This window comes from Aedes albopictus, chromosome 3, assembly GCF_035046485.1.
Source record: "Aedes albopictus strain Foshan chromosome 3, AalbF5, whole genome shotgun sequence".
Classification (NCBI taxonomy): domain Eukaryota; kingdom Metazoa; phylum Arthropoda; class Insecta; order Diptera; family Culicidae; genus Aedes; species Aedes albopictus.
The window spans coordinates 138138841-138155229 of NC_085138.1; the positions used below are offsets into that span (position 1 = coordinate 138138841).

At 35.9% G+C, this 16389-nt stretch overlaps 1 protein-coding gene and 1 long non-coding RNA gene across 6 annotated transcripts in view; both read left to right on the forward strand.

Moving 5' to 3' along the window:
• The window catches only part of LOC109408430 (synaptic vesicular amine transporter), a 230480-nt gene that overhangs the window by 187780 nt on the left and 26311 nt on the right, over nucleotides 1–16389 (forward strand). For 4 of the 5 annotated variants that reach the window (XM_062858868.1, XM_062858865.1, XM_062858867.1 and 1 more), the window contains one exon: nucleotides 5101–5667. In XM_062858868.1, the coding sequence (XP_062714852.1) occupies nucleotides 5101–5434 (334 nt within the window). In that variant the 3' untranslated portion in view covers nucleotides 5435–5667. Of the gene's footprint in view, nucleotides 1–5100; nucleotides 5668–16389 lie in introns of those variants that run through there. The other variant, XM_062858869.1, reaches the window with a different exon arrangement.
• LOC134289853 (uncharacterized) lies at nucleotides 85–3426 on the forward strand. The gene is made up of 2 exons (XR_009998713.1): nucleotides 85–401; nucleotides 482–3426. It is a non-coding gene; the product is annotated as an uncharacterized LOC134289853 (long non-coding RNA).

Below are 16389 nucleotides of genomic sequence, written 5' to 3' on the forward strand. Positions count from 1 at the left end.
AAATAATTGTAAATGTTGGAAAGTTATTATTTTTTTCCATTTATGGTAGGAGTTGAAAATTTCAATTAGCATGGCTTTTGTCAATTAAGGGAATTTGTTGGAAATTTTTTTCATAACAATTCATTAAAACGTGTGTTCAATAAAAATAAATCAATTGTAAAGTGCTCATAATCAATAACCAAAATAGTCGTTTGAAGCTTTTAGATGAATAAGAATCAAGAGAAAACGTAGGCCATTAGGAAGTGTGAATAATAAGACAATAATTCAAAGGCAACAAGTTTCAACCATACAAACATGGATGTATGGTAAATGAAAGAAAAAGTTCCAGAAATCAGCAACCAGAGGTCAACGAGCAACATCGGAACCGTATTAACAGGGATGTACGGTAATTGAAAGAAAAAGTTCCAGAAATCATCAACCAGAGTTCAACGAGCAACATCGAAACCGTATTAACAGGGATGTACGGTAATTGAAAGAAAAGTTCCAGCATCAACAACGAGTTCATGATTGGCGAGTCGATTAGGTTGGTCAAAAGGGTTAACTGAGCATCAAACATCAAACATCAGGGTCAACGGAGCATATCTTCTACAGTCAAAGCAAATTGTTGCAGAAAGTGTCAATACGCGGTTTTCAACCTCTTGGGACGAAAAATGATCGCAAATACTTTAAAACAAATCAGATGATTTTTCCCAAACACATCAACCATTTCATGTAATACCAATTTTCGGGCGAGAAAACATCAAGATTCTTGTAGCTGGCATGTAATAAAGGATGGTTCAACAGTAGCATAACTCCAAAAGTTGCAATTGCCACTAGCAACGAACAATTTCCGCCAAAGAAATAGTCAAAATGTTCTTAGCTGAACAAGTATCAACAACACAACCAATTAGAGGAAGGATGACATTAAATTCATAAACGACAGATACAACAAACATTTCAGCAGAAAAAGCCACATTTTTCAAGCTGTCGTCACATACGCAAATTTCAACAGCATCCTAAGGCAGCAAGAACCAATTATCGATATACCGAAAAAAAAACACAACCAACAAAATACGTTTTTCATCACAATGATTTTAAGACTATTAATTGGAATCAAAAGGACAGTATGCGTGAACATCCTGTTTTCAATGGAACAGCTGTTAGAGCAAGTGGGCACAAGATTTTTCTCACGGAATAACCAGAAAAAAGCAAAAGTTGCAAGAATCACGTAGATTTGAAGTCAAAAACAAGGAAAAGAATATCGTAACAAAATGAGATCAACCATTAGGAGAAATCAAAGAAGCAGTGTGGGGATCGCACAACAGTTAATCACCGAGAAACACAACGAAGCAACGAGAAGTAGATGCTTGGTTTTTGCCCTAATGACTCACTGAAAGACTCAGCCATGATCAACAACATCTAGACATCGGGATTCATCAAAATCAAAGTATTTTTATATCACAATATCACGGCGAAGACGGTAGCGGAATACGGAGTCAACAGTTGCCATTTGAAGCACAGGTATGAGTTTAATATAAAACAAAAAAATATATATATATATATATATCAAGAAAAGACAAGAACACCAATCTAATTTTAAAATTTGATAGAAAAAGCTTAGCTAGAAAAATTATCAGCCAGGGACATAAATAAATCAGATTCAATAGAAACAAAACAAGAGCACTATAAAAATATTAGTTATAAGCAGAAGGAAAACAGTATGTAAATCAACTCTTATTCGAAAAAAAAAAGATCATTGGGACAGAAACATGACCAACATTTTAAAAAAAATTAAGAAATTTTAAGAAATTTCTTAATTTTTTGCGGGAAAAGTAAGGGAATGCAACAAACCGCTGAATTGAGATTCAGCAATTTATTGCCAAAATGATAATTTTTGCCATTTTTCGGGAATGGGGCATACGTCACCCTTTTCCCCAATCAATTGCAACAATTTTGCATTTTTCGCTCATGACGAAATAAGGGATATGAAGAATGCCAAAGGAAAAAGATTTCTTGAGCCCACACGATGTGTGGAGCACAATGACACCAATTGTTAGAAACACGGACGGAAAGCGCCCAGAAGGAGAAGAGTCAGGAATTCAAGAATGACTCGAGAAAGGGAAACCAACATTTTGGGATCTCGGCTTTTAATTTATGGCATAAACATTGGGCATGGTTTTCAACATATGTTGAAGCCTTCTCTGCCTGTATTCGGGGTGACGAAATTCAAGTACCTACAGGGTTGTCTTGATGAAATAAACAATTGCCTAGAAATCCGATCGCTAACGACGGGATGCTAGAACTACAGGTTTTTCTTTCGGGTCGTAAATTATACAAGACTTCACACGCAGAGGATTTTTGCTGATTATGCAACAACCTCAAGCCGATATGGAAATGAAGGGATGATCGTAAAATGGGTTGAGAAGAATGATCTGATTGTTTTTGCAACAAGAAAAAACTTGGAAATGCATAACCTTCCCCGAAAGAGAAAGGTAATCACAGACGACGATCATAATTGGATCGTAAAATTATGTTTATGGACGACCGTCCACGCATCCATGCTTAGAAGGCGTGAAAACTCTAACGCATGAGTGATCGTAAAACTAAGACGGGTGACGAAGAAAAGTAAACACTATAAATTTACGATCGCCCGGTGCGTTCATGAAAAATCAAGTTCGGGGATGATGATGGTTGGTGTGGCCCTTGATGACTCAGCCACTAAGGGAAGAAATTTTGAGATTGAATTCGCGAGTAATTTCGCTCTCCTCAGAATTTTGGTATGATCTCACAGATGTGAGAATGTGGATGGGGGATGCTATGATGCATCGGAGATTTAGCCTTTCTGTATTCTGTTTTGGGGAGAGTTGTTGGGAGGTCCGAATCTCAGAGGTGAGAATAAATTGGCCATTCGATCTGGAGGCTCAATTAATCTCGCAGATGTGAGATGGCGAAATGGGGGGCATAGGGAAAATTGATCATCCGTGCAGGGGAGAGATTAGAATTGCTCTCACGGATGGGGGAGATGCAAATATTAGAAAGGAGCGTAATTAAAAATCAATTACGCATGGGGGCATTGGGAAATTAATTTCTCTTTGGTATGGGGAGAGTCCTGGAGAATCTTTGATCAGGAGAATAAGAGTTGATGGTTAGGGAGAGGACCCCTATATAAAGGGTTGCAGATCCAAGGATCGCGGCGGCTGCCACTGCTGGTCTCGTCATATTATTTTTTTTCCTAGAAGTTTCTGTAGTCAGTTTAGTTTAGGCTGTTAGCAGGTGTTTCAGTTTTCAGTGCATTTAGTCAATGAGTCAGTTAGTCGGGTTTTTCTTGTAAGACAGTATTTTTGTTAAAAAGAAGAATAAAGTGGTGTAGTGTTAACAAGTGTTGGTGAATCTATTGAAATGATGACATATCTTTAAGACTGCGAGTTCGAATTACTAAGTATCGGTTGCAATTTTGAAAAAAAGTGAGTGGGGAGGTCGGTTACTGAAACGAGTTCGATTCACAAGAAGCTAAGTTCGGTTACAGTTTACGGCTCGATTCGGTTACATGGTGAATTAGCACAGAACATTATGGTTAATAAATAAACAGCAAATTAATTCAGCTACTGTTCAGTAAAAAACGTGTGTTTTTCATTCTGTACTCTGAGTCGAAGTATGATGGAAAGAAAGCACTTATTTAATTTGTGAAAAACACATTATACAGATACATGTGCTCATTTTTATATGCACTTAACAAGAAGCAGAAAAATTATTTTAAACTGTTAAACTATTTTGTAGAAGAATTACTGCAAGTCTGAAGTTAAACATTGGCTACTTTTTCAATTCAAAAAGCATTTGTACAGAAATGTGTACAACATAATTTTAGTTCAGCTATCATTACTATTATAAAGCAACAATTCAGTATGTCTGCTTGTTTGCAGTTTGCGATTGCTAGTTAGGATATGACCCCGGTGATGGAACCGAGCATAATAAACGTATTCGAAGTCAGCGAGATTGCGGCAGCAGTAGCGAAATTATCCGGCTCCAAAGGGTTAAATCAATTAATATATTTTCTGTACGTAGGATATGTATAGTAACTAGCTGTGTCAAAAATTCAAGTCAATTGGTTTGAAACTGACTGAATTATAGCGGAAAAGTGTCCAAAATACCAGCCACTACCCCAATGCATTGCAATGGTTCAGCAATCGGCACCGTATGTAGGTATGTATGTGCAAAAAATTTTGTCGGAAGACCGCAAAGCGGTCCGACAGAAATGCAAAATGTCATACATTTGATAATTCTCGTTGGATTTTATTATTGATGTTGAATGTTAAGCACCCTCAGACGATTAATATACACCCTTAAATGAAACAACACAGCACACGAGTAACTTTCACGCAGCGACCGAAAAGACAAAAGAATTTTCACGCAGATTTGTGTAACACCGGATCAGCACATTTTTTGTGTTGATCCAGTGTTACACAAATCTGCGTGAAAATTCTTTTGTCTTTTCGGTCGCTGCGTGAAAGTTACTCGTTGCGCTGTGTACATCGAGTTCTGCGTGTATACCTATAGATATACTCATTGGCGGAGCCAGCTTTCTCTTTTTTCTTACTCACTCTCCTAAATATGCACAAGAAAGAGCGAGATGAAAGAGGAGGCAAGCTGCCCCTTCTTCTATCTTTCTCCTTCTCGTGTATGTTTAGGAGAGTGAATGCGAAAAAAGAAAATGCTGGCTCCGCCAATGGATATACTAGTATACCTATAGGTTATAACTTTTATCACAAATTATTTGATCACTTTGTGGTCTTTGACAAAGTTTTTCGGTACATCCTAGAGACAATACTTCTACATCATCGGTTTTAAAATTACAATTTAAACTTTAAGTTTATCCATCAAATACGTAGATATTTCTGTTGTGTACGTGGATGTCAAAGCGTTTCAACAAAAAAGGGTTTAAGTAATTTGTCTAGGCAGTCGGTAGTTCATATCATTGTTCGCATCCATTCATCATCAATCTCATATCAGCACACCGTGTAACCCATTTTAACCTGTGATTCTATTTGTTTCCCCCTTCTCTTCCCTCACAATCGCAAACACTCCATCATTGCCGGACCCCACTCGCCAACTCTCGATAACTAGTGGTACCTTGGTAAACACCATCGGTTTCGAGTGGATGTTGGTGGGAATTGCTATTCTGTGCTTCCTGTACGCGCCATTACTGACACTGCTCCGGGCGCCACCGACCAAGGAGGAAAAGAAGGTAAGCGGCATCGAGAACGGTGGCCTCACGCTGGACAATGGCAAACAGGCACTGCAGGCCGTACTGGGCGGAGGCGGCGGCGGCGGCGAGGGGAACAATGGGGCCCTAGCCGTACCATCGTGCGAACCGAAAAGCACTCAGGATTTGACGCATACGCGACCAGCGACGCCAATTGGCAACCTTGCTCAGGAAAACTACACGACAAAGCTTTAACGTTAATTTTAATTTTCCTAATTTGGTTTACAATGATTGGTATCGAATTTATGTTTAAGAATATTGTTTACAAGGGCAATCAAATTGACAACTTAAATCTACCTGGTTATTGATAAGAATGAATCTTGTGCCTTGCTGAACAGTGCCTTCTCATAGATTTTAATTAGATATAGTTATACCTATACAATTTTATGTTCTGACTATAAGAAATAAAATATATGATTTGATTATTTTATTAAGTTTTGTTTATTTTGCAATTGAAATCCATGTTTTTTTTTACATTATGTATATGTTCCTCTTTTTTCTTGTTATTCATGCATTATTTTTTAACTGATTTAAATTCTCAAAGAATTTCTCTTATGACTTACGACACTGAAGAAACCGATGTTATTACATTCGCTCCGAATCTTGAGGAAACGCTGTCTATCGATGATGAGCTCGATCTCGAGGAGACTGCTCTTGGTGTTTTTTATTTTGTTATTGAACAAATTGGGCTAAAGGATATTTGATTTTCAAACAGATTTTATGCATCAACAATGATTTTGAAAAACCTACCTAAATTTTTTCCCGGTTTTCTAGAAATTGATTTATATGGTTAAATCGGAACACTGATATAGCATAGCATAGCATAGCCGACCGTACACCAGAGCGTTAATGATTAATCATAAATTTAATCATGATTAATGATTAACAGGGTGGCCACTCAGACCGGCAAATAAAATTCCCGGGTTTTTCCCGGTTTTTCCGATAGCTTTTTGAAAATTTTCCCGATTCTAAAACAGAATGATTTACAGTGAAAATAAAACGCAACTTACTAAGAAAAAAATAGGAGAATTAATATTGAATATTTTCAAATCCTTGGATTTAACATAGTATTCATATGAACTTGAAAATAAGTATATATCTAATTTCCTTAGTATTTAGCTAAGTCATGTGTTGTTTGTCTCGTATCCAATGATGGGCATTGAAATTACGACATCTTCATTAAAGATTCTTAAATTGAAATTTTAAGATGACCAACTAGTTTAAATTATGCAGTTGTTTAGGCAAATAAAAATAAAAAGGATAATCCTGGGGGTCGAAATTCTCAGAGAATAGACTATGATTATAGGATTTACGAATCTAATAATAAATGGATTTCTTAGTAATATTTTAAAAGTCTCTTCTAATAAATTCTTGGTAAGTTCGTTTGGGAAACTATTAGGCAATAACAGAATGCCCAGAAAAAAATAATCTGAATGAACTTCTGGTGGAATATCTGGAAAGATAATTCGCGAAAGAATTTTGAAAACGATTTCTAGGGAAATCTTCCGTTTAGTATTTTCAATGGTCATTTTCAAGACCTCTATGGTCTATAGTTTAATAGAAAACCAGTGGCGAACTTTATGGTAGCGTAAATGGCTACTGCAGAAAGTCAGGCAGGTTACTTTGACTGAAATTCTAGGAGAAATTTGAGAGATCAAAGAAATCTTAGATTTTGTCTGATAAATCGTCTAGCTTTCAGTTATTTCATCAACGATTGCAATTTCTGATGACATTTTCAGCTATGCCAGGAATTTCTCCAGCAATTCCTGAAAAAATAGTTTTTGAGAAAATATTTCCCCAAATGGTAGAAGCAGATTCATTATTTGGGATTTTTTTATTTCCATAAATCATACAACTATATTGCTCTAAATGCTCACGCGAGAATTTCAATTGGAAGTTTAACTAGAAACTACGAATACTCAAAATTCTCGAGAATTTGCGGAACCAGATGTTTTACCAGGGACTTGTGCTAAAGCTTCGCCAAAAAGGGATTTTTCCGATAACATACACCTAAACCTTATTTTACGTCCACTATTGGCTTAGCGAAAAAAAATTCTACCGGCAAAATAATGATCAAAATACACATTTTTATATTTTTTACACTTCTCCTAATCACGAAGATGTTTTAAAAAATATAAAACTGTTGAGTTTGCTCATTGTCTTAGCGGTAGAATTTTTTGTCGCTCAGCCAAGCATGGACGTAAAAAGAGGACGAGGTGTACTCCGGCTTTCTCGGAACATTTTTTTTTCACCTGTTCAACATATGAGCACATCAAAGAACTTCATGAAAAACAACAGAAATCTTTCAAACAAAATATTAGAAATACTTTTATGAACTACACTAGGCGTGCTTTGAGGTATTTCATCTGATATTAAAAATCCCTTTTAATATTCTTTCAAATGTTTTCACTAACTATTTCTAAATTGTAAGAACGTTTTCACCAGAATTACTCATCCAGATTTTATAATTTTTAATTTGAATTTCTTCTTGCAGCAATTTACTCATTCATTCAAAATTTTATCAGCATCCTATCCAAATTTCTTAAAGACTTTTCGCTCAAAGGACAAAGGCTATATCAAGTATTCTCCTAGAGATTGTATAAGGATATTTTTTTTAGAACGAAGTTATAATTTTGGTTATGTTTTATAAAGCTTTTATATGACGCTTGATGTTTTCTGGAACATGTACATCCTGAAATGCATAAGTGTCATATGAATCTATAAATATTAGTATGTGTCTCAACCAGTATTTCCACCAGAATGTTCTTCAGAATATCTTTAAAATTGTTCAAATTGTGATGTTAGGTAACATTCTCGTACTTATGCTTCTGGAGACTGTACAAATTTAAGAATTTTGGAAATTCCCGGTGGCTAGCAACAATTCTCGAGGTTTTCCCGACTTTTTCCCGGTGGTTTCGAATTCCCGAGGTTTTCCCGGTTTTCCCGAAATTCCCGACTGGGTGGCCACCCTGGATTAATGATTAAGATTAATCAAAATCATTAATCATAATCACAAAAAAATCTCATTTAATCATTAATCATTAATCTTAATCACACTTTTTTGTAATCTAATCAATAATCAGTAATCATAATCATAAGAAAAAATATTAATCAATCATTAATCATTCATCACCAAAAATGATTCATCATATAAAATATATGATCCAATTTAAATTGGTTCAAATGCTTTTCTAAATAATATAATTTATGATTCTTTTTTCAATAATCTCCCAGACAGAGTTACCATTTACTTTTGAAACTTCAAAAACATGTTAATCAACAAATGTATTTTAATCATTTCCAGTTTTTTTTTGTGATTGATTAATCATGATTTTTAATCAATGAGCCATTCTTAATCATTAATCATAATCAATAATCACGGTTAAAACCAATTTTATCATTAATCATAATCTTTAATCATCCTAAAAATCAAATTATTCATTAATCATAATCAATAATCACCAAAATTGGAATTTAAATCATCAATGATTAATCATGATTAAAATTTTTGTTAATCATGAACGCTCTGCCGTACACATCCTGGGGTGGCTGTCGATAGAGACGTTTAATGCGCCAGAAAAGTTGCCTGGGATTTGACAAACCTTTCATTTAACGAACTCTCGACACCTGGCCAGGTCCTTACGATCAGCGGGGATGGGGAGGAAATGTTGATTAGATATCTACTCAGAATATGTCCAAGAACTTGGCCCACTTCATAGATATCTGGAGTTGGAAATTGGATAGGGTTTAATGGGGTGCTTTCCTTGGCGAAAAAGCGTACGAGAAATTGTCATGTTGACACGTTAACCAAAAAATTTTACTTACAAGTGTGTAATATAAATCAAAGCAAATCAGAAAGATCTCACCGGTTTGTCTGATGATCGTCAAAAAGATGCTGCAACGGCTGCACGTCAATCCTGATCGCCAACAATCCATCGTCAACATCATGACGAGCCAGAGTTTCCGGAATCCACTTGATCTTCCACAGTAAATCTTCAAACAATCCTACAGTCAACTCGCGCACTGTAACTGTAAGCTTCTGCGTTGTATTTATCCCCAGCTCAACAAAATAGGATTTCCAAACTCGATTCTAATTTTCCGATATATTTTCCTTTAGAGTATCAGCCGAATTGAAGTTTCATCGTACAAAAATAAAAATTCACGAGAACGAAAAACACGGTGACAGAAAAAATTGAATGCACGTCCGCGCGCAGTGCTATGTTCAATCTCTGGTTAAATCGGAACACTGATATTGCTATTTTCTATTTTCTTACTTTTCTGATTTTGTAAACAGTTTAACCTTACTGGAAGCGCACCATTGTCAAAGGTCTAACAATGTCAAAAAAATATCATTCATCATAAACAGCCCAAGCGAAGTAGACTTTTGGCTCAATTGATCGCGTTCTAGGAAGTTGACAATTTATGGCGGCTTTAATAAATTTTACATTTACATAGGGTATCGGGATGCTTCGTTGGCATAGTCCTCTCGTTCGGCCTATCTCAACGTAAACTAAAAACTCAAACAAACACGCATAACTGGATATCGGAAAAGCTATGCGCTAAACAACTGTAACATTTCGTTTCCATTTTAACACTTTGGTGCATTAACTGTAAAAATATAACACGAATATAGGGTTGCGTTGTTTTCGTTACTAAATTAAGAAAGAAGTTTAGTTTAAGTGATTTATTTATAATTTTTTGAGAATTCGGCTCCGAAAATGTAATTTAAAAGTAAGATTGGTGAACAAACAGAGACAATACTTCAACAGAATTATTGAAAAAAAACGAGATAAAAAGTGGTTCTAGTGCATGGAAAGCAATTGGCCAACATTGTATCCACTAATAGGCCAAATTTTGTACCATAGACCAACGTTGCATACCATCGCATCGAATCTTTTCAACTTAATTAAGTAAATTCTTGAATATTTACGTTAGTTTACTACCAACTGGTAAAGCATACAGTGCCTAAAGTTTGTAAAAGCGTCAACATATTATTTCTAGTGCTTTCAATTGCTGAGTTATTGTCAAAATTGTCAAGGCGGCTTGCAAATTAGGCCAAGGAATGGTACATATACCCTATTTTTTGAATTCCCCAACAACATAACACCATAACTGTTCAATTTTATGCTTTAAGCTTAACGCTTTAACGCTCAAAATGACATAAAAATACTTGAATGCGATTTTTGGTACCAGAAGTTCTTTTGTTATGTGCAAGTTATCAACATTCAAAATTCAGAAAACGTTAGTAAAATCTCGAACAAAGCGAAAACTAAATCATGCCTAACCATTAGAATCGAGCCCTGCTATTAGAGCATCTTTGGTGGAAAAAGAAAATCCAATATAGGCCACATTTAGTAAGAAGCCCATATTTTCTCTAGTCTTAAAAACTTAAAATATTTCTCAAGAAAGTTTTTATACATATTAGATAGAGGATCAAGAGGAATTTTATACATATTAGATATGCTCTATTCAAAGTTAGGGTAGAGATTTCTAATAGAAATGCCAAATGAAATTTTTGAAAAAAAAACTCAAATCAATTTCTTGAGAATCTACTGGAGCAATCCCTGGGAGATTATTCGAAAAATCTCTTGAAGAAACTTGTAAAGGTAATCTGTGGGCGAATTCCGGCGCACAAACTCTTCGAAGAGAAGAAATTTTCTTCCATTGCCCACCAGTAAGAAAATTTTCTTCTCTTTGAAGAAATTGTGCGCCGGAATTCACCCACTGGAATGTAAAAACTGTTTGAGCAATCTCTGGAATAATTATTAAAGGATTCCTTGATAATGTTCACTGTTGAGATGCTTGACAGTATACTAATGAAAGAGGGACTCCTGAAGATATCCATGGGAGGATTCGAATAGGTCAAATATTGTTGGAATTTACAAATAAATTACTCCAAAAGTATTTGACGAAAAGCATGTAAAATCTTTAAGAACGTCTTTAGAAATTATTTATAATTTTATCAATAATTTTCTTGAAAAAAGGAAATTATTGGTAAAATTGCTTGATATGGTTGAATTGTTTTGGAAAAGTTACTTGTAATACGTTTCAAGAAATCCCTGGGAAAATATCTTGTTAAATCTCTTAATGAATGTTTGGAGAAATCTCTAGGAGAATCTGCGAAGAAAACCTTCGTTTATCATCAAGAGAAATGTTGGGCAACCTGGAAGAATCGATTGTATACTATCTAAAGAACATGTCCAACATGGAATACTGGAAAAAATGTTATGAAATTCTTGAAGACGATCGATTTAACAGAATTTCTAAAATCATACACATTTGTAATTGTAAAGGAACACTGCGGTAAAATAAGGTATTTTTTTAATATGGCAATATTTTTTTCTGTAATGATACAATACAAGACACATCTGATACGAATGCACCACGCGAACGGTGTAAAGAACCACTAATAAACAAACAAACAAACCAAGACACATTATTTAAAGTTTTCCATTTATACCTTAGCTTTTTCAAAAACAATTGTAATTCTTTACAGCATTTCTATTAAAAAAGTCCAAGATTCAAAATCAAAATTTAAGAAATTAAATCTTATGATTAAGTTTTGAACTCTGCATCTAGTATCTGCGATATTTAGATTACAAAAATATTGATCATGTTTAAGAAAAAATAATGATTCTCATGTAGATGCAATAGAAATTATTATCCTGGACCTTCAATTTTAGGAGTGGTTTATGTTCTAAGCAAATTTCCCGGTTTTTTCCTGGTTTTTCCCGGCTGTTTGCGATTCCCGGGTAATTCCTGGTTTTCGCGGAATTCCCGGTTGAATGGCCACCCTGCAGGATGAAGGCATCTTCCTCAGTTTGCTCTCGGTTGTTACATGCAGCACATGTTTGTCGGTCGAAACTTGCGCTCTACATCATAGGCAGCTATGTAATTCTTCATTGTTTCGATACCTGCCCACGTGCGTGAGCAATTGAAATGAAGGACAACATAGCCGCCTATGATGTAGAGCGCAAGTTTCGAACAGCAAACACGTGCTGCATGTAACAACCGAGAGTAAACAGAGGAAGATACATATCCTCATCCTGCTTTCGTTAGCTGAAACCGCAACTAAATTAAGTTTTATCATGATATAGTCTTCTACAAAGTTGTTCATTAGGGTATCAACAATTATTTTTTCAACTATGAGCCACATCAAACTCTTTCAACCAGCGTGTTGAATGAAAGACTGGAGGTCATGCAATTTCCCATATATTTGGACTAAAGATCACATACAAACCTTCAACTCCCCGGGCAGGAGAAAATAGCTGAAGAATATCAAACTCAGGTATGGAAAACCGAATACCTACAACCTGAATGAGTTATTAAGTAGCCCTGCATAAAAGGTAAAATACCTAAAATAATAACTGGTGTATATTCTGTGCATAACGCGTGAATAATGACATCAGGTATGGCAATACCTAAATAATAATCAGCGGTTTTCCATATAAATAGCGATTTTTCCATAATTGAATAATACCTTAAGCAGTCCTCAACACCAAATCAATAACTTGTTGAGGTATTTTATCAATTTAGGTATTACCAAAATACCAAAATAAGATATGTTAACATATGATAAAATGTTAAATAAATACCAAAATAAGATATTTTCAATACCAGGATAGCCGACCAATACCTTGTCTTGGTATGATACCTGACTTGGGTATGTTGCAGTTATGTGTCAGTTATTCGTTCCTGCTCGGGTCATTTGCGCCAACACAGTTTTGAACCGATTGAGCTAAAATTTTCACAAATTGCTCCTCTCATCCAAAGGCACGAGAGGGTGCCCCGGGGAATTTTTCGACATTTTTGTATTTGGGCCAGTCTAAGGTGCACGGATCAAGAAGGCGAGGGCTGCTTTTGCAAGTTTAAGTAATGTATGATTGAAAAACAATCAGATTAGTCGACGCACCAAAATCCGAATTTTCAACTCGAACGTGATATCTGTGCTGATATACGCCAGTGAAACCTGGTGTATATCAGTGGAGAACACTCAACGGCTGCAGGTCTTCATCAATAGATGCCTGCGGTATATAATTCGTGCATGGTGACCTCACAATTGGATCTCCAACGTGGAGCTCCATCGTCGATGTCATCAAAAGCCGATAGCGACAGACATTCGGGAGCGGAAGTGGAGGTGGGTCAGCCACACTCTACGCAGGGGCGGAAACGAAATCTGCACACAAGCGTTAGACTGGAACCCAGCAGGACATCGCAGCAGAGGCAGACCCAGAGGCTCATAGCGGCGCAGCCTCAACAACGAAATCAAGCAAGTCGACAGAAATTTGACCTGGCCACAGGTCAAAGCGATGGCTGGCAATAGCCCAGGATGGAAATCTTTCAATTCGGTCCTCTGCACCACCGTGGGTGCCCAGGACTGAAACTCACAATTGAATCATTCGAGTCGAGAGTTCTCATCTAGATGCACGAGTCGAGTTGGGTCACGTCATTCCACTCGCAGAATGAGCACAAAGGGCGTTTTAGGGGATCTCTGGGACGTTTCAGGGAGTTTCAGGGGGTTAGGGGATGCCAGGAGGTTCCAGGAGCGGGGTTAAAATAAGGAATCTGTTTATAAAATGGGAACGGACCAGAGTTAATGGGAACGAAGTAAACTTAATGGTATCGGAAAGCGCAATGAAGGAGACTCAGGAGGCGGAATCAGGAGGCTGTGAAATTTCACCTCTCCAGTGGAAGAACAGTAACGGTCTTCATGTTAGCAGCAGGAATGCATACTCAATACGTTCGAGGTTTTGATGTTCCCCCGGAGATCGGTAATGCGGACCCGAATAAAAATTTACATTAGCCTGACGTTAAATTTCGATGTATACATCAACATCAAGGTTTGATGTACTTCTGATGTTGAACATTAGAAAACATTACGATTCAGATGTGTTTATGCAAGGTAACATAATGTATACATCAGGAAATCAAACGTTTTTCTGATGTCAAGCAAATAATCCGAAATATCAAAATCTGACGTTTTCAAATGTTTTTTGATGTGCAAAAAACATAACACTCTAACGATTTTCTTTTGTATGTTGATGTAAAATAACAATAGATTTGGACGTTTTCAGATGTTTCATGATGTGCAAAAACATTAGATTCAAACGTTTTGTTATGTATGTAGATGTAAAAAACATTAGAATTATACGTTATATTGATGCAAATTGAGACATCGGATTTAGATGTTTTCGGATGTTTTATGGTGTGCAAATACATTAGATTCAAACGTATTTCTGATGTATGTTGATGTAAAAAACATCAGATTCAGACGTTTCCTGATGTATGTTGACGTCAATTCTGACATTTGTTTTAGACGTTTTTAGATGTTTTATGATGTGTAAATACATTAGATTCAAACGTATTTCTGATGTATGTTGATGTAAAAAACATCAGATTCAGACGTTTCCTGATGTATGTTGACGTCAATTCTGACATTAATTTAAAATGTTTTTAAATGTTTTATGATGTGCAAATAGATTAGATTCAAACGTATTTCTGATGTATGTTGATGAAAAAACATTAGATTCAGACGTTTTCTTACGTTCTTTGATGTACATAACCATTTGATACCAAGATGGATACTCATATTTGCAAAAAACAAACGTGTTCTAATGTTCTAGATTACATACCACAGTTATATGTATTGCGATTGAAGTCATATTCTTAAATACTCGTTTTCCTTTCGATTGTCCGTCTCTAGGTCCGTCTAGAATGTCTTAGTAATGCATACATTTTGATCATAGCAGTAGCTCCCGTGCCCCATCAGTCAGTTAACTGACCTCAGCTTACCTAACATCATATGTGGCAACTCTTTAAGCGACATATTGGAACTAGTGCCGAGAACGCGAAGAGTCGTTAGACCACTGATGTAGGCGCCAAATCATGGGTGACGAATTTTACGGCGTGCTTGATCAAATTTGTAGCATTTTACACAATCTATTGGACAACAAAAGAAATTCGAATAGTTAATAACAACTTCTCATCAATACACCTATTGTCTACACCTCTAACTACATAGCACCTTACCTTACTTCCGACATGATAGATTGAAGTTATATTCTTAAATACTCGTTTTCCTTTCGATAGTCCGTCTAGAATGACTTAGTAATGCATACATTTTGATCATTGCAATAGCTCCCGTGCCCCATCAGTCAGTTAACTGACCTCAGCTTACCTAACATCATATGTGGCAACTCTTTAAGCGACATATTGGAACACAAATCGCCGGCGAAACTCATATTTTTGCATCGGTATATTTCCCACCTGATCAAGCTTGTAAATCAACATATGAAATGTTCTTCCTAGCTGCTGAAGAAATTATTTCACAATTTCCTCCGGAATTCAAAGTGCATATTTATGGCGATTTCAATCAACGTGACGTAGATTTCATATCAGATTCTGAAAATGAATGTATTTTATTACCAGTTGTAGGTGAAAATGAAACGTTACAGTTGATTTTTGAAAAAACTGCTTGTTTAGGTTTAAACCAAATTAATCATGTAAAAAATCAGCAAAATCGATATCTAGACTTTTTATTAACTAACATCCTTGAGGACTTCTGTGTGGAAGAAGCTCCCTTTCCATTATGGAAAAACGAGGTGTTCCATACCGCTATCGAGTATTCCGTTTTTATCCATATGAACGTTAACTCAAATAATTGTGACTATGAGGATGTATATGATTATAGTAAAGCCAATTATGAAAATATTAGACTTCAACTTAATAGAACTAATTGGCAATCTGTTTTAAGAAATCCAGATGTAGAATATGCTGTTGAGGCCTTTTATAGCATTTTGTCGGAAATAATTAATTCGGAAGTTCCACTAAGGAGAAAACGACGAAATAATGGTTCTAAAAATCCAGTCTGGTTCAACAGGCAAATTATTAACTTGAAAAATCGGAAACAAAAAGCTCACAAAGTATACCGACGACACAAAAGTCAAGAAAACATTGAAAAATATTTAAGCATTTGCAATCAACTTAATCTAGCCATATCCACTGCTCTTGAAGAGTACAACAGAAAAACCGAGAATGAAATAAAATCCTGTCCCAGGAACTTCTTCAATTATGCTAAAACTAAGTTGAAGTCGAGCAATTTTCCATCAAAAATGTCGTTAGATGATAAATTGGCAGAAAATTCCGATGAA